Below are 20,567 nucleotides of genomic sequence, written 5' to 3' on the forward strand. Positions count from 1 at the left end.
GACTCCAACAAAATACACACATTCTCAACGTCCACAAGCAAACGGAGAGTATTATTCAAAGGTGTATAATTTCGTCATTTCACCTTCTGCCGAAACCCCACCACTTGGTTCAAAGGCTAGTCTCGTCATTTCACTATAAGCCACCCCAACCCAACCAGCTTAACGAACCCAACACGGAATAGACCCATCAAAGGAAAGCTTAAAACATTAAAAAAAAAAAAACAGCTTGCGGCCGCAACTTACCACAAAAAAAATGTAATTTAATGTGTTTACGTCTTCTCCACGGAGAAAAAGACAAATAGAACTTGCGAGTATTTAATTTTTATTAATTCAAGAATTGCAAAACCGACGGTAATAACAGAAACAAAAGGCGGTTCTTTTTTCCATTTCTGTAATTATTTTCTTTCTTTATATATATACTTTTGGATTTGGATTGGAGCTCAAGTTCTTCTGTTCTCTCTCTCTCAAGAAACAAATTCAAACTTTTCTTAAGCTGATTCCAAAAAGTTCCTATCTTTTCAATCAATGGATTATTACGTAAGAACCGAAGCTGGTTTTGATGATGATTCAGAGCAAGAAGTATCAACGATATCTGAATCAGGAAGCTGTGATTCGTATTCTGCTGCTGCTGATCCACCACCGTCATCATCATCTTTTGCTGACGAGCTCGGGCTAATGGAGTTGCTTGAAGGAGATAAAGCTCATGATCTTATCTTTCGTAATTGCAAATCTGGTCTTGGTGATCAATGCCAGATTCTCTCTGTTCTCCGTAACGGATTCAGAACCGTTGGGTCTCGTGCCAAGTTCAAGACTTTTCAGATTTTTCAAGAGGCGGTTCACGCGAAACACGCCGCAGGAGGTGACGGAGGAGCTAAGGTGAAGTACGGTTGGTGCTCCGTCGCGAAACATGAGCTGAAAACGATTTTGGAGTATGGGTTTAGCCAGCCGCCGTCAAACGATGGTTCTTATGGCCGTGGATTGTATCTTTCCCCGGACAACTCTCCTCTTGATTGGTTAGTTTCTGAGTTCTAAAAAAGTTTCAATATTTCGAAAAGCTTTGATTTTTATTTATTGTTTTCTGTTTGTTTGTTTGTTTAGTTTGAAGGAATCAGCTGCAGAATCAGAAGATGGGATGAGATTCTTGTTGCTTTGTAGAGTTCTACTTGGCAAATCAGAGATTGTTCCTCAAGGCTCGATTCAATCATGTCCGAGTTCACCAGAGTTTGATTCTGGTGTTGATGATTTAGCTTCTCCCAAGAAGTACATTGTGTGGAGTACACATATGAACACTCATGTCTTGCCTGAGTTTCTTGTTTGCATCAAAGCTCCCTTTAACTTAACTCGTAAGCAAAACCTCAAAAAAATCTTGAATTTTTTCTTTGTTCTTCTTGATTCTTGTTTTTTTGACTTTATTATTACTGTTTTTGCAGGTAGTGCAAAGAGATTGAGATCGCCATGGATGGCATTTCCTGTATTGATCAAAGCATTGTCAAAGTTTCTATCTCCTTCTCAGATACTTGTCATTCAGAAACACTACAAAGATCAACAAGTAAGTGTTTTTTGTTGTTTGTTTGTTTCTAACTTTCATTGTCTTTTTCTGGTGATTTCACATTCTAATTGTTGCTTTCCTTTTGGATTTAACAGAACAGGAGAATCTCGCGGAGCGAACTGATACAAAGAGTCAGAAGTATAACTGGAGACAAATTACTAGTTCACATCATCAAAGCTTTTGGACACAAAGTACAACGCTAAAAGCTCCATTGCAGATCACTTTGGTTTTTCTTGGTTCAAGGGCACAATCGCCATGGTTGTCTTTGTCTGCTTTCAAAAACACCAGAAGGATCAGGACTGGTGAACAAATGGTCATGTTTGGAGTCTCCAAGATCTTAGAGTAGTCTTATTTCTTTTCTTTTTCCCCCCATGATAGTGATGAAAAAAAATTGTTCAATAGAGATCGTTCAGATTAGGGTCTTAATACATTATTAATGAAGAACATTAACAAGTTTTCTTTTCCCTCTTGTTTCAAATTATAATATATTTGCTGGCTTGAGCTGAACAAAAATAAATATTATATAATCAGAGATTCTGGAGGACTTATAATAGTTCCTCTTGAGTTTCACAATTGTAGCTCTCTCTCTTCATCCCTCAACTCCTTAACTAAGTCAACCCCGTTGAAAACTTCATGTTTCAATATCTTATTCCCTCCCACTGAAACTACTAGTAGAGATAACTACAAAACCTCACTTTTATTCGATGCAACAGCAAACTACGGGATTACTTTATTATTAGTGGATACACCACTCCTAAGTAGATGGAGGAAGTTCCCAACCTTGTGGAACTGGACCATAGTCATAGATGACCTCTCTGTGGCATGACCAGACCAGCTTTATTGCCTCAGGTGTCCCTATCCCGGCCCCTCTTGGGTCCCCCGCAGGTCCAAACCTGTTTTTGTATAAAATAATATTAGCTTTTTTCACAAACAAAAGAAAGATTTGTTACATTTGGGATTGTTTTTATTTCTCTTACCAGTGATTCTGAGGAGCTCCAGTTGTTCTTCCTCTGAGTCCAGCGTATGTAGTCCCATTCACCGAGTTCCCTATTACTTCCTGAACAGATTTGTTACATCAATATCAAACGGAAAGAGACAAAGAGATTGATTGATGATGTTGGTGAAAGGATTTGCCTGAAGAAAGATGGGATCATTTGAAACAACAGCAGCAGTTAGATGAGCGTGCATCCTCTCCAAAGCTTCCAACACTAGAGGAAGTTGATCCTTTTTGTATTCCGTTACAATCTGGATATCAGATACAGAAACAGTGCTATGTATATTAGTTAGGAAACACAGATCATTCAGATAAAGCAAATGATATACGCGGTTTAACCTGAAACGGTCCAAAGATTTCTTTGGTGACGAGTTCGTAGGTTTTACTATCCTTCAAGATTTCTTCAATGGGAACATAAACTGCAGTGGGCTCCAAAGCTCCATAGACAGAAGGAATCGAGTGATTCTTCAATTCCTTGCCACCGAAGAGTAGCTTTGAGCCAGGAATCTGAAGCAGATTCTCCATGTGCTCCAACATTGCCTCAGTTGTAAACTTGAAACAATTGTGAAAGAATAAGTTTTAATGATACAATCTCATCAGAAAATTACTAGCAGATGGAGAAATTATGAAACTTACTGTGAGGACAGGACCAATTGTTAAGTCTTCCAGTTTGCGTCTTTCCGCTAGTTCTTTTAATTTGGAAACAAGAGGTGTTTTTGACCAGTTCTGCTCAGAGTTTTCAGAAAACAGAAAACACAATGAAAAAAAAAAAAAAGACAGAAGAAATTGGAAGTAACCACAAGGATCCAAAGGTAACTTCAGCATAAAATTTAGGATCAAACCAACCTCGTGAACAAAAAGCATAGACTGTGCAGAACACTTCTGTCCACTGCACGCGTAAGCATCTTGATCAGATTGCCATGCAACGTAATCAACCTGACATTAGAGACCGAAACAAGGGTTACAATTACATCTAAAGAGACTTGTGGATAATAAGAAGGGAAGGTTATAATAAGAAACCTCCTGAACATCTGGTCCTAAGACTTTCCAGTCAAATCCAGCATCTTCCAATCTGATCCGACCCTTAAGGTCAAGTGCCAACTTTTCGGCTACTCTAGAACTACCAGTGAAGAGGGTCATCCGTGGATTCGCCTAAAAAGAGTTACAAATAGACAATACAGTAAATTAGCTCAACTAAAAAGCTCTGGAGACAATAGACTTGTCAATTCCTGACCAAATACCTCTAACAATATCTTGTTCATTGTCTTCCCATCAGAATTAATAAAGTCCACATCTTCAGCAGGCAAACCACAATAATGGAGCAGACGCATCATTTGCTCCATTACAATGCTCACCTATCCAAATAACATTTATATTATTTCAAACAGATGGAACCAGTACAATTAGGAAGATAATATCAATGTGAAGTATAATTAATACCTTGCTGTCCACTTTAAGGAGAGGTTTGTTACCCATGTATAATGCCCCCATCAACTGAAGTAGTGGGATCTCAAGCGGAAAATTAAATGGTGTAACAATCGTTACCTGCACCAAACACAAATCTATGATTTCAAAACAAAGCACAAAACAGAGTTGTCTCCAATTACAAACATCTAGGAAGAATGCCTTACAGGACCATAAGGCCAACGGTAACCATGACTTTGCTGCCCAAGATGATTTCCAGGGATTGCAAAAGACCGAGCCAGGAACCGCACCTAATAAAAAGAAGTGTGGGAAATCATTAAACAAACATTCTAAAGTTGTAGTTTCGGAAAGCTAGGCACACACATGAAATGTACAAATAGGCATCTTGAGCCAAAAAAAAGTTATGGTTTGTAATCCTTCACGAGTTATAAAGTTTGAAACTAATAACGAGGAACCAAGATAGAAATGGTGAAGAGATTCATGTACCTGATCACCGCAAAAGTTCTCTAAAAATTTCCGTGTGACAAAGACTTCTCCAGCAGCTTGTTGGTAACTCTTTGGAGCAACCCTTTGAATTAACCTCGCGAAGAAATCAGCTACCTAATAGTGCATACACGTATAAGATAACAAATAACCAGTAGCTCAGTACGCATGTTATTTGGGAAACTTAAGTTTTGAATTCAATACTCGAGATTCTAAAAAGAAGTAAGTGTTACCTTAGGTAAGGCGAGCATATGAGCTGCCTTTGTGGAGATATCTCCATACAAAAGGTATCTGTATAAAACATGACAGCATAAGTTTAGTATCTCAAGAAGAAGAAATGAATAATTTCATCAAGCCCCAAGCAAAACCATACCTCTCTGGAGATTTGAAAGGGTTATGGAGACCATGCTTGGGGCACTGGGATAAGCTGTCCACAAATGGCTGCAACATAGAACAAAGTGAAGATAAAAAGTTAGCATTGAGACGGATACCACTTTGCAGTAGGAAAAAAGGTTTTGATAGGCTCGAACCTGAGTTCCTGATTCATCCACTTCAGCAACTTTAATGAAAGGTTCTCCATTTAGAGGATCTAAAAGCGTGTTATGATTAGAAGATCCAATCCACTTTCCCTGCACTATAAACATAACAGGAAAGTAAAAAAAGCTCAGAGACTCCACAAAAGCACTTTAGAGATAAGTACCACATTCGAAGTTCAATATAAGAAGCAAACACACACCAAAGCTCTGTACTTCAGCAGGATGAGCACCAGATAGCTCCTCCGCATCAACGGTAGCAAAAGGTATCGAATGATTCAATCTGCAAAAACACAAAACACAAAGTCATCCTGCTGAAGTTTAAATGGATCACATTCAGACATCAATCTGATAATTATATAAAACAAACCATTTCAACATCTAAGAAACTAAAACTTTCTTCAGTCCCATAGACACTGGCAGATGCGGCAACTCGATCATCCAAATCTTAGATTTTAAAAACACCAACTTGCTAAAAAGTTTTGTCTTTTTTATATATAACTCCAGAGAAATCATTTTAAACAAATGAAAAGACTATTAATTTATGCAAAAACATGCAATCCCAAAAGGTGAAGAACAATACTAAGATGAACAGAAGATTAAAAGACCTGGAGAAAGTCAAAGAAGCAAGGGAGGTGGAAGATTTGTGAGAGAGAGACGAAGCTCTGAGTGCTCGACTCGCCAAAACTCTATACATTGCGTAAGATCCAGAAGAGACGGAGAAAAAGATGAACAAATCAGACAATGGCGGAGAGGATTCGAGTGAGATCGGTAATAAAAATGGTGAATTCTTCGAAGTGATGTTGCTTATAAAAGGAGTAATTTTTGTGTTTCCCCTGATTGACGAGAGAGAAAGAGAGATTAGATAAATGACTTTTAGATATTTACATATATTTCGCCTTAATTTATGTTTATATCTTTTTTAACCCATAATATTTTAATTGCTATTTTACAAACCCTAATGGAATAAGAGTTAATTAAAGAATTAAAGGGAAACTAATCATGAAATTAGTAAAAAGATAAGAGATTTAAGATGTTATTATTTATACTTTCTACTCTTTCAAATTTAAATTGGAAAAAAATCAATAGTTTTAATTTAGTGATCTTGAACATATAAAATTCAGGGGTCAAATAAGGGAATTTGAAAAGATAAACATAAATGTAAAATATAATTAAAAATTAAAAGAATGGTGAGAGCTTGCTGAGTCACGTCCGCTTAGGCCATTGAGTCATTGACGTATACGTTTGTCTTTACACTAACCGACAAATAAATTTCCTCAAAATAACATTAAAATATTATTTAATACATAAAAATCTTTCTTTCTTTTCATTTTTGGAAATAAATATATCTTTATTTATTTTTCTTTCTTCATTAATTTCTTCTGTTTATTTTTTGGTGAAGAAGACAAAGAAAAAAAAAATCTCTACTTTGATTCTCTCTCTCTCTCTCTCTCTCTTTCTTTCTTCTCTACTTTAGCTATTCTCCACTCATAAGTTTCATATCATCTCTTTCGCTCTCTCTTCATTGATCCAAAGGTTTTGAGTATTTGATAAACCCTAATTATTGGTGTTGCGGATTCAACCTGCTCGATTGATTCTTCAATTTAAAGGTAAGCTTTTTTTTTTTCGTTTGATTCTTGTCATCGGAAGATGGAATCTTTTCATGCATGAATGTAGAATCTGATATACGAATGCTCGATTATGCTTTCTTGTTTACAAGTTTGGGGTTATTCTTGTTTCCTTTTGTTGAAATTTTCATTGACCCTTTGGGGGTTTTAGTGGTTGTTGAAGCTTTAGGTCTTTAGGTTATAGAAATGTTGATCTTTGTTTCTGCTTCTACTTCTATAGGGATTCAAAAAAAGTAGAAACTTTTAATCAAGAATTAGGTCCTTACTTTGTTCATGTGAAAGGCTATTACTCTTTACCATATACTTGTGAGAAGAGTTCAGAGGAATTTTAAATCTTTCGTATATTTGATGCAGTTTAAGGTTGCAACAATGACAAGTCCAGCGAGAAAGAGACTAATGTGGGATTTCAAGAGACTGCAGAAAGATCCTCCTGTGGGAATAAGTGGAGCTCCTCAAGATAACAATATCATGCATTGGAATGCTGTCATCTTTGGGTACTACATCTTCTTTATGTGTTTCTGTATCTTTGTTTTGCCTTCTATATATGCTTCAAATCCTTGTCTGCGTATACTACTGATTAACTTCATTGATTTTGCAGGCCTGATGACACTCCATGGGATGGGGGTAACATCTTTGAATACATCAGGGCAACATATATTCGTCATGTGTTATTTATAACTGAAAGCTAAGACTAATCATTCTGTTGTGTTCATCAGGTACTTTCAAGATGACCCTTCAGTTCACAGAGGATTACCCGAACAAACCCCCAGTTGTTCGGTTTGTTTCACGGATGTTTCACCCAAACAGTAAGCTCAAGCATTCAGTTAACAAACAAAGACCATACACGAAATTTCTACTTTGATATTTGATACTTGAACTTTGGTGCAGTTTATGCAGATGGAAGCATTTGCTTGGATATCTTACAAAACCAATGGAGCCCTATCTACGACGTTGCTGCTGTACTCACATCAATTCAGGTTTTGACTTCTGACTTCTCCTTTTTTCATATTTTGCATTGTGGGGGTCGTTGCATAAACTAACCAAGACCTTTTATTTACACAGTCTTTGCTTTGTGACCCGAACCCTGATTCACCAGCGAACGCAGAGGCTGCAAGGTTGTTCAGTGATAATGTACGAGAATATAACAGGAAAGTAAGAGAGATCGTGGAGTTGAGCTATGTGTAACATATATGATTTAGTTTGTTGTATTGACTATTTAAGTAATTGGAGCTTGATTAGTAGCAGTTATCTTCCTAAGACTTAAGTGCTCTGTAACCTGATTTTTATCCAATATATATATATGATAACTATGAATCATCTTTTGCCTAAAAAGAAAAAAACGATGAATCATCAAAGTTTCACAGATAACAGTAGAAAGAAGACATGAAATGAAGAAACATTGAAATAAAACTTAACACACTTACAAAGCAAGCAAATAAAATACTATTTGTTTTGTCTTTCAAACCAAACTTTAAAAAAACAAACTTGCAAAAGCTGTTTAATTTAACTATGTACTTTGAACAAATCATTCAAACCAAAAGAAAAAAGAGTGATTGAGATATGTTGAAGAAATAGATATGCCTCTTTGTTCTTCATTTAAACCTGGATTTCTTCTCCTGCACCAACATTAACCTGCAAAGAGAAAGCTTGTGTTAATTATTTGAAATACAGAAACGATTGGATCCTGTTAACTAAACGAGTTTTTACTCACAGTGTTTTCCTTGTTCTCCATCTTCTTCTTTTGCTTCAGAGATGTAACTTCACCACCTACACAAAATAACAGTAACACAACAATCAGCAACAAATTTTATTGCAATCACTGATCTTGGAGAAAGATCGTTTAAACGCTTTTCAAAGACATTGTATGGCTTTGTTTTTTTTACCTTCTTTAGCTGTAGATTTCTTAGTCGACTTCTTAACCTCTTCTTGAACTTTCTTAGTCCTGGGTTTAGTGACCTTTTCAGACTTCTTCTGAGATTTATCATCTTTGCTTATTGGAACTGTTCTTGAATTAGCAGAGTTGGTTGCTAATGATTTCTTTGTCCTCGCTGGCTCGTTGATCTTAGGAACAGTCTCCTTTCTTGCACGTTTCTTGTCTACAGGTTGAACAACAGTCACGACTGGAACACCATCTTGTGATGAACGAGACCCTTCTTCCAATCCCTGAACAACCTCTTGATTCACATTGATTTCGTCCAAAGAACTTCTAATGCTCTCTTGTGGGATAGTTTCCGAGGCCTCTTCATCCTTGGATGTTTCTGTAACAGCTAAATCCTTCAAAGCATCATCCTTCGTGACCTCTGATGTGATGTTTGAATTACCAGGAGTGGAGAGTGAACTCTGGACATCATTATCATTATTGTTCAGAGACACATCTGTTACTTCAGCTACAACAGAACTGGTCTCAGAGACCTGACTCTGCTTGGATTCTTCTGAGATATGATACAGTTCAGATAGTTCCTTCATAGCATCAGCAAGCCCATCCATGTTATTGCGACGAGCATACGATTTCAGCTCTTCTCTCATCTTGTCAAGTGGCTAGATTCCAAAAACACAATCTCAGTAAGTTAAACAAAATCAAAACTTTATTCCAAAATCAAAGCTTTCATTGTTTTACCTCACAGCCAGCATGAAGAGCAAGTTTAAAGAAACCAAGAGAGATTGAGTGTTTAGCCACTGATTCAGCTAACTTGATATGAGTCAGCCAATAAGTAGATGAAGACAAATCTTCAGGTTTCCTCCGATTCACTGACGATCTCAGATTACTAGAGACAGGTGTTGTTGTCTCATTGAAGCTCCTGGAAACAATGCCAGATCTCTTTGGTTTGGTTTCCGAAAGAGAAGTGACGCTGCTGCTCACTGATCTAACAGAAGAGTTGCTTGTGGACTTGTTAGGAATCGAAAGTCTTCTTGGTGGTGGTAGCTTGGTTCGATCAACAACACTCTTCTTCCCAGACAAATCAAGAACTGTAGTGCTCTGACTAACAGCAGAAGCAACTCTTCCCCTGAGATTCATCAAACCACACATATCTATATTCATAAGACGAAACCACAACTGCTAAACTCAAACTAGATGATTTGTAGTTCCTATAAATCTATAGATCAGATCTAGAATTCGTTTATTGCATCAATCAAAAACTGACTTATGTGAAAATACCTTCTGGGTACTGAAGAAGCAGAGAAATCAGGAACAGGAGGCTTCCCTTCCTTGGATCTAAGAGCCGATCTGAGAGGATACCTTAGTAGCTTTGAGTTGATTGAGTTACCTAATAAGAAGTTTTTGATTGAGATCAGAATCAGAACAGAGAAATATACGAAAACTGAAATGGGAGTAAATCACTAATCAGAGAGATCAAACAAGAAGGTGATTATGTTACCAGAAGCAGCAGAGCTCACGCTTTTCTCCATTGATTTCTCCATTGTTTAACTTAGAAACCTCTTTTACGTTTTTGGTCTTTTTGTTTTGGAGTGGGTGAAGGAAGAAAAAAGGAAACTGAAGATCTCAATTTGAAAAAAATGTGAGAGAGCGGAGAAATCTCTGACTTATAACCAAAAAAAAAACAATCTAAAAGAACAGACCTCGCGGATTGACCCCTATACTATTTTGGTATTTCTGTTATAGCCTCGTTATTTCAAATTAAACCAATTCCGACCCTTTTTAACTGTAGAAATAAGGTAACATTGATGCTTGATTTGCGGTTGAATTGATTAAAAAAATAAATTCGAGTTTACTATATCTGTAAAATAATTATACATTCACTTATTATTAATTTGAGAATGGTGTTAAAAGGTAAAAACATTAGTATGGGGTTAGAATATAAGGAATTGTAAAGTAGAAGGATTCATTCGTAACCTAAATTTCTGTTGCAGTTTTGCCTTGAGAGCGGGAAAGTCTCTTTGAGTTATGGGGGAGATGATAGAGAAAGAGAGACTCAATGTGAACCGTCCGATTTGGGAATCTAAGGGACCTCTTTTTCCCAAACGCTCCGTTGTGTGTGGGGTCTTCTTTTTTTGTTTTGTTTTGTTTCTGACTTTCTGTGTAGTTTATTTTTCGAAATTTCAAAATTCAAATAACGCGCCGTTGAATAGATAACTGTTTGTTTTAACGGAGAGATAGTGGGCCTTTTATAATATTTTCTCATTCCTGGGCTTAGTATGGGCTTCTTCCCATAGTGTTAAACCCAAGGGGGATGGATGGAGAACATGAGCCACAGTCACTGCGAGCAGCAATAGTAACTAGTAGTGTAGTGTGTTGCTGTTCGTTTCACTGTTATTTGAGATCAACAAACAATAACAACTATTGGATCCATTGTAAAAAGCCTAATTTAATCATGAACACATGTTTAGTTGATTTGATCTCATGATTAGAAGAATAAAATGGCAATCGACAGATAAGATGAAGGTCTAATGTTTTTCGTATATTAATGTTAGATTACGTACCAAGGCTGTGTGGGTGGAGACTGAAGATGACCATGGGATTGCATAACTCCATATTTTTACGCCGGGGAAAAAAAACCCATGACAACAACCTTAGGAATTGAGAAAGAGGTTGACGTTTGGCAGGTTTAAAACGTCATGTAAATGGATATGAATCATATGATCTTGACCATATCAAACAAAGAGGAATGTCCATAAATTACACTTTTACAATCTTGCTTTCTTCTTTTTGTTGTTGTTGACTTGTTGTATATGCTTGTATTGGTTGGATAAAAACTACTAATCTATTTTTAAACTGGAAACTAACATTATGTTTTTTCTCCAACAATATACATATTTACGAAATAAGATAACTGTGCGGAACTGCAAATATTATTTTGGAAAATTCTTTCAATTAATTACGATATTACTACCAAAATCATCTACTTAAAAATAAATTATAAAAATTGGTGTCTACTTGATGTAACCTAAAAACATAGGGATATTAAAAACCATCCCAGTTCTTCTCATCGTCTTTGTACACATGTAATTAAACGCAAAGCAGAACAAAACATATCTTAGTGGATGTCATGTTCTTGTTTTTTTTTTATCTAATCGATACTGTCGCTTAATCCGACTTTATCTCACTAGAAACAATATAATTATTTGTGTTACTAGTAATAAAGAACAGTATTATAAGAATGTTTATATTAATATATTCTCGTTTTCTGAGTATGTAACACGCCTTACCTGTCTGTCACCGGTAATTATTATATGGTGTGTGTGCATTACTCAGTCCCTACCTTTTCTTTTTGTCAATTACGTTTATAAAAATTCCCTGATAAAATTAAAATTTAAAGACACCTTTTTGTAGTATTTTTTCCATGGAGTTATCGTAATTTCTTGATACTTAATGTGTTAATATTAAATCGGAGACTAATTTATGGCTCATGGTGATTATCAGATGTCCATTAAAGATCATTATCATCACCTTTACAATATTAATTATCAAAAAGTAAACCAAACAAAAAATGTCGAAAAAGTCAGAGTAGTTACCATCAACGTTACCAATTCCGTATTGTTGTTTATAATCTCCCTCTGATTTAGGTTATTATACTAAAATATCAACTTGATTAGGATTTCCGGTTTAATCTAACTTAATTTGGTTCCGGTTTAATCATCAAAAACCCCTTTTGGACTTGGATCAAAGACTGAAACATTTCGAGCTCCATCTTCTTCTTCTTCATCCTCCTCCTCTAAAAAAAAACCTAATCTTTTTTCTCCAATGGGTGGAAACAAGCAGAGATGGTTCTCTTTCCACCAAAGATCCTCTTCAGCCACAGCTACAACTTTACCACAGCACAAACACGACGAGACTCCACCGGAGTTTCTCTGTCCCATCACCGGGTTCCTCATGTCAGACCCCGTCGTCGTCTCCTCAGGTCAAACCTTCGAGCGTCTCTCAGTTCAAGTCTGTCGTAACTTAGGATACATACCGGATCTTTTAGACGGTACCCGACCCGATTTCTCCACCGTCATCCCCAATCTCGCCATGAAATCCACCATTTTCAGCTGGTGTGACCGGAAAAAAATCGACCACCCTCGTCCTCCTGATTCCGCTTACGTCGAAGGCGTCGTTCGTGCCCGAATCGATAAAGATCCGAACCCGAACCCGAGTCACCCGAGTCCGAAGGCGTTGTCGGAGCCTGAGACTCTCCCTCCTGTTGAAGAGAATTCACCATCTGATTCTGATTACGACGCTGTGATGGAAGCGATTCGAGCTCGATCCAAAAGCTCAATGTCACCGACGACGTCTCTCGAGTCGGTTACGATCGGTCAGAGTCCGTACCACCCGGTTCGTGCCGTTAGTATGTTCTCTTCTTCAACAACTACTTCTTCTTCCTCTGGAGTCTTCGCTGGAGGAGGTGACAGTCCATTTCGTAACGCTATCTCTTTCTCTTCCTCCGATCACTCTTCCTCTCCGATGTCGCCGGAAGAAGAAGAGATCTTCAACAAATTGAGAGGTCTCGACATTTTCGACCACGAGCAAGGTTTGATTCTTCTTAGGAAGATGACGAGATCTAGCGAAGATCTTAGGGTTTCGCTTTGTACAGATCGGATTCTCTCGTTTCTCCGGTCGTTACTTGTTTCGCGGTACAATCTTGTACAGACTAACGCCGCGGCGTCTTTGGTTAATCTCTCCCTTGAGAAACAGAACAAAGTGAAGATCGTACGGTCAGGATTTGTTCCGTTGTTGATCGACGTTTTGAAATCTGGAACGACGGAGGCGCAGGAACATGTTGCTGGAGCTTTGTTTAGTTTGGCGCTTGAAGATGAGAATAAGATGGTGATTGGAGTTCTCGGTGCGGTTGAGCCGCTTCTTCACGCGCTTCGTTCTTCTGAGAGTGAGAGAGCGCGTCAAGATGCAGCTCTTGCGCTTTATCATTTGTCGTTGATTCCGAGTAACAGAACTAGGCTGGTTAGAGCTGGTGCGGTGCCGACTCTGCTTTCGATGGTTAGATCCGGCGATTCGACTAGTCGGATTTTGCTGGTTTTGTGTAACCTTGCTGCTTGTCCTGACGGAAAAGGCGCGATGTTGGATGGTAACGCGGTGGGTATTTTGGTAGGGAGGCTTAGAGAAGTCGGAGGTGGTGATTCTGAGGCGGCGCGTGAGAATTGTGTGGCGGTTTTGTTGACGCTTTGTCAAGGGAATTTGAGGTTTAGGGGATTGGCGAGTGAGGCGGGAGCGGAGGAAGTGTTGATGGAAGTGGAAGAGAACGGGAACGGAAGGGTGAAGGAGAAAGCGGCGAAGATTTTGCAGGCGATGAGAGGAGGAGGAGGCGGGAGAGAGAGTGAGTTTGGGGAAAATGCGGAGGCGCGTGAGTGGAACCGTATGCTTGAAGCGACTGGGTTAAGTCGGAATCAGTTTCAGGGAGGGCAAAATGGGGGTTTTGCTTGCTCCTCCCAGTTCTAGCTTTTTTTGTTATTTAATCGTTTTTTTGGGTATCGCTTTGGTACTTTACCTTTTTTGGTAAAAGGTTATCATATTTTGCCTTTTTTTTGTTTGATATAATATTAATATGGGTGTAAATTATTAATTTTGTGTGAATTGTAATTTGTGATTATTTGTTTTTTTTTTTCTTTTCCAATCAAATGACAAAAGTGAAAATGTCCATTTGTTTTTGTAAAGAAATGTCTAATGTTTTTTTTATCTGATTGTCTCCTTTCTTTTTGATAAAACGTTATCTTATTTTTTTGCTTTGATGTTTGATATAAATGGCTGTGTACAATATTTAATTTTGAGTGGAGTATGATATGTGACTATTTTATTTTCTCACGTAAATTGGCTAAAGTGAATTTGTTTGTAAAGAGATGTCTATTTTTTTCCCAGAATGTGCTTGATTTATTTCAGTTTAAATTAATTTGTAAATTAAAGAGATGCGTGGATGAGAGAGAGGACACAATCAAACTTATAGAGACAACAAGCGTACGTGTGATGGAGAATTAAGAAAGGAGAAGTGGGAGGAGTTTAAGCATTTGGTCAAAGTCCTCCAGTTCGTGTGAAGATGTCAGAGCGACAACATAACTCTGAATTATTCTACAGAACATTCCGTCTGATACCCATGAGATCCAATAACAAAATTTAGTTTAACCAATCCTGATTTATTGCTAAATTAAATTACAGCAAGAGGCATGCAAAATACTTATATTAAAAAAAAAAAGATTATTGTTGAATTTTTGGTGTGTCCTAATACGTAGTGCGTATATTTATTAAAAATATTATAGTTGAATATATATAAGGTCGGATTTGAATAGATCCTCGGTCCTGCGCAGTTCAAGAATTGGTCTTGTAGAATGTTTTAGATCTAATTTAAACAAATTACGATAATGTGAGGAAGCATGGCGAGCAACTAACCTCATCATTTGGCAGGATAAGCAAGTTCCCAATAAACTCTTAGTCATTCAAAGAAAAAGTGATAGATTGTACAAAGCAAGCTTGACTTGCATTTTAAGGTCGAAAATTTATGTATCTTTACTCAATAAACTTTCAGCAATTTTTAATGTAACCAAACATTATTTAAAAAAATAAAGTTAATTTAACATTATATTAAAAAAGAAACTACGATTTCTTCTACTTAACTAGTGCCACATTGTATGTACAGTGTACAATGAATGTCATTGAAGTCTGTGCTTAGAAAATGTGATTCAGGTGTTTGTGAACGGCTGAACGCAACTAGTATGTTTTAAAATATGTTTAGTGGAGGGTGGGGTGTGATTGTCCCTAGACTGCATTCTTTCAATATAAAATAGAACTTAGACAAACTCATTTTCCTTTTCTCATTCTCCGAATCACGCGTCTATGTTTATGATTTTGGTTGGAAGTGTGAGAATGGGATATGTCAGCATTATTGTTAAATATGTGTATGATTGGTGTTGAAGAAGCGTTTATGTATATGTGACAAAGGATTCGCCGACGCTTTCTACATGATTTATCACTAGATAAACTTTGAAACTACGTTAAAAACATATAGGGGTCAAAACTGAAAAAAACATTTTCATATCTGCTAGTTGGCACAGAAGTGAATAATTGATCAAAACATTAAAATGTTTAATTTTGTTTGTCGACCCACTTGGAAAGAAGAATCCTAGCTAGGACAAGACCTTATGGCTGGGGGCAGATGTTAATGTTATCCTCCAATAGAGTTGTTTTGTTGACCTAGCTACTTGATTCATATCCATGTGAGAATAAGAACAAGGATGAATTATGGATGATTGCTGTTTCCGCATGCTTGATCATTTGGTCCAGCAGCCCTCATATAATTCTCAAAAAAAAAAAAAAAAAAATCCTCGTTTTAATCCAAAATTCGTATGAACAGAAACCAAAAATCATAATAGCTTTTTTTTTTTTTTTTCATAATACCCTTCTTCTACGACCTACGTAATACGTATATGCTTCTTAGTATATACTATATAGTAATTGTCTAACATAGAGACATAAACTTCTTATAAAAAACGTTTCTATTCGAAGGCTGCTAAAAGTACAGAACATTGAAATTTGATGAATGCACTTATTAATCCGAGAATTAGGAGGACTTAAAAACGATGATTAGATAAAAAGAGATTGGTCAAAAACTCAAAACATAACTCTTTCTTTGTTTTGTTTTAAGTGAGTAAATAAAGTACAGTAGTTACGCAATAAAATTTAAGGAATCCTCGTCACTTACGCGGTTTCACAGGGTCCCACACACCCAACACTGAGAAAGAAAGCTTCACAACACACCATTCTTCTCCGTGGTTCTGTCTCTATCTGCCCCTCTTACCACCCAAAGAATTTGCAAAATCCCTTCTTTTTTTTTTTGTTCAACTCCGTGCGACAAAGCTTTTGGGGAAGCGTTAAGATTAGATAATTCCAAGATACGCGTCTTTCTCGTTTTTCTTTGTTTGGAGATCAGATTCATATTTTTTCACGATAATTCCGTTACTCTCTTCCCGGAAATTTCGGTTATTTTTGTTTTGTACAAATAAATACACACAAAACGGAAACACAAAAAGGTTCTGTAAATGGTTGAAATTCTCTGGGGGATTTCAACGGCTCTTGTGGGGGTATACGAAAGATGTCGCAGAAGAGAGAGTTTGAAGATGGGAAACCTCGAGTCGAAGGCGGCTCATCTGATGATAAGCGTCGAAGATTCAAAAGGTATTTATCTTGTTTTCAGTTTCTAGGGTTTATTAATGATCATGTTGTTGTAGGTGTGGAATCAATTAAACAATAAGCATATCAGTATTCTTCGATTCGATCAATTGGGTTTGTTTATCTGCTTATAAGGATGAATCGTAGTCTAAAAAAGTTGTCATCTTTCTATTGGAATAAGTAGTGAAGTGATATTGAGGAGACTAGTTGATCATCGTGTTCTTGGCTTGGAAGTTATAAGAAGGTTTTGGTTTTGTCCGTATATAAAGAGTGGTTCTTTTGAGATGATATGTTGGATTGAAACTCATTAGTACTCATACTAGTTTCTACTAGCATCTATGAGTCTATGTCAGCTTTGTTTTTCCCAGTCACTTGATATTGACAAAGCAGCAATGGTTATTGTAAAGTTAGATTTTCTGAATTGTGTTTTTAGTGTTAATGAGAATTCTCACATATGACTTTTGGATCCAAATTTAGTGTGGTTCAGGAGGTGATGAGGTTGCAAACTGTTAAACATTTTCTCGAACCTGTTCTCGAGCCTTTGATTCGTAAAGTGGTAAGTATCTTGTACCTTTTTGTCTTCGGATTGCGTGTTTTATATTAGCTATTTATTTATGAATGTATCCCTTGGAAACAGGTCAAAGAAGAAGTTGAATTGGCTCTTGGAAAGCACCTAGCAGGCTTCAAATGGTAAACTGCTTTTTCAAGATAAATATTATATTTTTCAGACTTCTCTCTGGTATGAATATTTTTCTTCCCATGGTCAGGATTTGTGAGCAAGACATTCATCCTTTGGAATCAAGGAACCTACAGTTAAAGTTCTTGAACAATCTATCGCTTCCTGTGTTTACTTCAGCTCGAGTAGAAGGAGATGAAGGCCAAGCTATAAGAGTTGGACTAATCGATACTTCAACTGGCGAAATTGTCTCTTCTGGTCCAGCATCATCTGCAAAGCTCGAGTTTTTCGTTGTAGAGGGTTATTTTGACAAAGATAGTGACTGGACAGCTGAGGATATCAGGAATAACATTGTAAGAGAGAGAGCAGGAAAGAAACCTCTACTCAGTGGGAATGTATTTGCTCTTCTTAACGATGGCATCGGTGTTCTGGATGAAATTTCATTTACAGATAACTCTAGCTGGACTAGGAGCAGGAAGTTCAGACTTGGGGTACGAATGGTGGATCAGTTTGATTTTGTTAAAATTAGAGAGGCGGTAACAGAGTCCTTTGTCGTAAGAGATCATCGAGGAGAGTGTAAGTATGCCTTGTTATGTATATAGTTTACTCTCTCACATTATGTATCATTGAACCAATTTTGAAGTATCTTCTGCCTCTTTCTCTCTGATTTGTAGTGTACAGAAAGCATCATCCTCCTTCTCTATTCGATGAAGTATGGAGATTGGAAAAGATAGGGAAAGATGGAGCGTTTCACAAACGACTTCATTGGTCAGATATAAACACTGTCAAGGACTTCCTCACACATTATCATTTAAACTCTTCAAAACTCCGGCAAGTAAGATTCGTTTTCCTTTGTGGTTAACTACCTAAGGCTTCTATGTGTGCTTATGTTGTTTTTTGTGGACTTGAATCTTTTCTTTGGTCAGTGATAGTTTCTAATCTCTCCAGGCGGTGTAAGGTTGTTTATAACTAAAGATGATTGATGTTCTTGCAGATTCTTGGTACGGGTATGTCTTCAAAGATGTGGGAAATTACTTTGGAACATGCTCGATCATGTGTTCTGGATAGTAGTGTCCATGTGTACCAAGCTCCTGGATTTCAGAAGAAAACCGCTGTTGTCTTCAATGTCGTAGCTCAAGTGCTTGGACTGCTCGTGGATCTTCAGTATATTCCTGCTGAGAAGTTATCTGAGATTGAAAAAGTACTAATCCTCTCTCCCTATAGATTTGACTTGCATTCTCTTGTCAGGTCTTCAAAGTAATTTTGATTGTTTCTGATTTAGGCTCAAGCCGAGGAGATGGTAACTGTTGCATTGAGTCACCTACATGAAGTAAGGTCTTATGATGATGAGATTTCGATGATGAGGAACGTTCTCAATGTCCCTGCTTCACAAACCGGTGTCGGTATTGACTATTCCGGTCTGAGTTTGACCAGTTTGGACGGCTACGGTTTTGTGTCAAATCATCGCAACACAGCAGAATGTAGTGGCCAGTTCAGTGATGATGTTGACATGGAAGTGATTCCACAAGGTTTATATGAAGACTACGACAATCTCTGGAGTTGCTCTCAGATGCTAGGCTTAGAAGAACCGCAATCTGATTTGCAGAGTGCGGTTGACGAGTTCATGTCACAGAAGAATGCTGCTTCAGTCGGTAAGGCTCACAGCAGAAGATGGACAAAGCTGTTCAGTGTCACGAAATGGCTCTCAGTTTTCAAGAATGTTACAGTTAGGAAAAATCTGAAATGAGTTAGTAGTTACACACAATAATAAAAACGACTCGCCCTGGACAGATTCATGTATATAATATACTCGAGGGGAAAGCTTGTGAATCTCGGGGTTTCTGATAATCCAGAGGCGTTCAAAAGTGTTTTCTTTCTTTCTTTCTTCATCTTACATTTGTTATCTCCATCTTTTGTGTTAAAGATGTGAATATGATTTTGGACAGCTTCATTTTTGTTGAAAGCTTACAAAAACACAGGTCTTTTATAGTCTCTGTGATGTGACTTGTGAGTGAGTGTAATCCGGTTCGGTGCAGCCTACCACTATTTAGGGCCTTTCTTTGGGCCTAATTCGATTCAAACCGGTGTAGACCGGATCTCAAACCGAAATCTAATTTGACACCCTTTAAAATTCAATCTAATCTAAATGCGAGTCAACAAGAACATATCCACCACTGACCACACGTTTTTCACAAACCATGCAAGTTAATTTAATAGCTACTTAATAGAAACAAGAACAAAGAGCTGTCAAGCTCCTTATTTGATAATTTTGGTTCACCAAAGATGTAATAGAAAATGTCTAGAATATTAGTTGAACCACCTTGGGGGAACGTATAGCAAAGAAGTCCAATTCATGTGTTGTAAATTATCTACATTTGTACTCATAAAAAATTATTTTTTCATTTTTAGTTCAATATTTCTAATTTAAGTACTACTATTAGTTGTCTTTCAAAGAATGATATATATTATCAGCATTATCGTAATGTTTTGAAATTCTTGATTATTTTTTGAAAAATATAAATGTTAGATTTGTTGATCCAATTCCAACAAATAATAGAGGTTTCTAAAACTAACAATTTAGGAAGACAAAGCGTGATATTTCTTATACAACATCATGACATTTAGAAAATATATATGTTAGAACGACGACAGTTTATGTAAAATTTTCAAAATTTTTTTTGTTTTTACAAAATGTTTTGAGATAACATTATATGTAATGCTATTAGGATTATGTCATTAGGTGATTCAATTTAGATATTATGCCATATTATGCCATATTTTGAATTTTGAACATAAATATTTTGGAGGTTATAGTGAACAAAAATATCTCGGTGGCTATATTAAACCATTTTGATCCCACAAACAAAGAAATAAATAAAAAGCAAATGATGTTTGAAGAGTGGTGATGTCGCTATGTGTTGTATAAAAGATTAGTTCATTCTAACTGCTTTTGTTTTTGGTGTTTTATTTTATTTTGTACTTTTATTCATGGACAAAAGTTACAATCATAGTATTGATATTGTTAAAGCTTTGTAATTGCAGTTTATCACATTACAATATGAAGCCGAGGAGATGGTTTATCTTGAACCAAAATTCTCTTTTTCCGTTTTTGTTTTCCGATAATTCATAATTCAGTTCAAAATCCTGAATATATTAGAGCATCTCTATTGG

At 36.8% G+C, this 20,567-nt stretch overlaps 6 protein-coding genes across 6 annotated transcripts; 4 read left to right on the forward strand and 2 right to left on the reverse strand.

Moving 5' to 3' along the window:
• LOC104740157 (probable inactive poly [ADP-ribose] polymerase SRO5) lies at positions 352-2,010 on the forward strand. The gene is made up of 4 exons (XM_010460686.2): positions 352-1,013; positions 1,099-1,343; positions 1,431-1,549; positions 1,645-2,010. Exons 1-4 carry the CDS (start codon positions 526-528, stop codon positions 1,750-1,752), a joined length of 960 nt encoding a protein of 319 aa, XP_010458988.1. The 5' UTR covers positions 352-525; the 3' UTR covers positions 1,753-2,010.
• Positions 2,053-5,681, reverse strand: LOC104740165 (delta-1-pyrroline-5-carboxylate dehydrogenase 12A1, mitochondrial). Its single transcript, XM_010460696.2, has 16 exons — positions 5,593-5,681; positions 5,188-5,267; positions 4,982-5,085; positions 4,825-4,892; positions 4,685-4,742; positions 4,455-4,568; positions 4,175-4,258; positions 3,984-4,088; positions 3,785-3,898; positions 3,564-3,695; positions 3,390-3,479; positions 3,180-3,269; positions 2,883-3,095; positions 2,684-2,794; positions 2,527-2,606; positions 2,053-2,442 (listed from the first exon to the last, which is right to left on the reverse strand). Exons 1-16 carry the CDS (start codon positions 5,679-5,681, stop codon positions 2,304-2,306), a joined length of 1,671 nt encoding a protein of 556 aa, XP_010458998.1. The 3' UTR covers positions 2,053-2,303.
• Positions 6,381-7,926, forward strand: LOC104740175 (ubiquitin-conjugating enzyme E2 3). The gene is made up of 6 exons (XM_010460707.1): positions 6,381-6,594; positions 6,967-7,106; positions 7,211-7,236; positions 7,329-7,418; positions 7,501-7,589; positions 7,675-7,926. The coding sequence occupies exons 2-6, from the start codon at positions 6,982-6,984 to the stop codon at positions 7,795-7,797; spliced, it is 453 nt and encodes a 150-aa protein (XP_010459009.1). The 5' UTR covers positions 6,381-6,594; positions 6,967-6,981; the 3' UTR covers positions 7,798-7,926.
• Positions 7,997-10,131, reverse strand: LOC104740185. Its single transcript, XM_010460719.2, has 6 exons — positions 9,990-10,131; positions 9,770-9,878; positions 9,230-9,617; positions 8,496-9,150; positions 8,324-8,379; positions 7,997-8,244 (listed from the first exon to the last, which is right to left on the reverse strand). Exons 1-6 carry the CDS (start codon positions 10,030-10,032, stop codon positions 8,209-8,211), a joined length of 1,287 nt encoding a protein of 428 aa, XP_010459021.1. The 5' UTR covers positions 10,033-10,131; the 3' UTR covers positions 7,997-8,208.
• On the forward strand, positions 12,107-14,239 carry LOC104740193 (U-box domain-containing protein 41-like). The gene has a single exon (XM_010460730.2). The coding sequence runs from the start codon at positions 12,314-12,316 to the stop codon at positions 14,000-14,002; it is 1,689 nt and encodes a 562-aa protein (XP_010459032.1). The 5' UTR covers positions 12,107-12,313; the 3' UTR covers positions 14,003-14,239.
• On the forward strand, positions 16,302-19,442 carry LOC104740204 (calmodulin-binding protein 60 A-like). The gene is made up of 7 exons (XM_010460739.2): positions 16,302-16,726; positions 17,198-17,276; positions 17,358-17,410; positions 17,488-17,972; positions 18,071-18,231; positions 18,391-18,597; positions 18,679-19,442. Exons 1-7 carry the CDS (start codon positions 16,644-16,646, stop codon positions 19,141-19,143), a joined length of 1,533 nt encoding a protein of 510 aa, XP_010459041.1. The 5' UTR covers positions 16,302-16,643; the 3' UTR covers positions 19,144-19,442.

The sequence above is a fragment of the Camelina sativa genome, chromosome 2 (assembly GCF_000633955.1).
Source record: "Camelina sativa cultivar DH55 chromosome 2, Cs, whole genome shotgun sequence".
Lineage (NCBI taxonomy): Eukaryota > Viridiplantae > Streptophyta > Magnoliopsida > Brassicales > Brassicaceae > Camelina > Camelina sativa.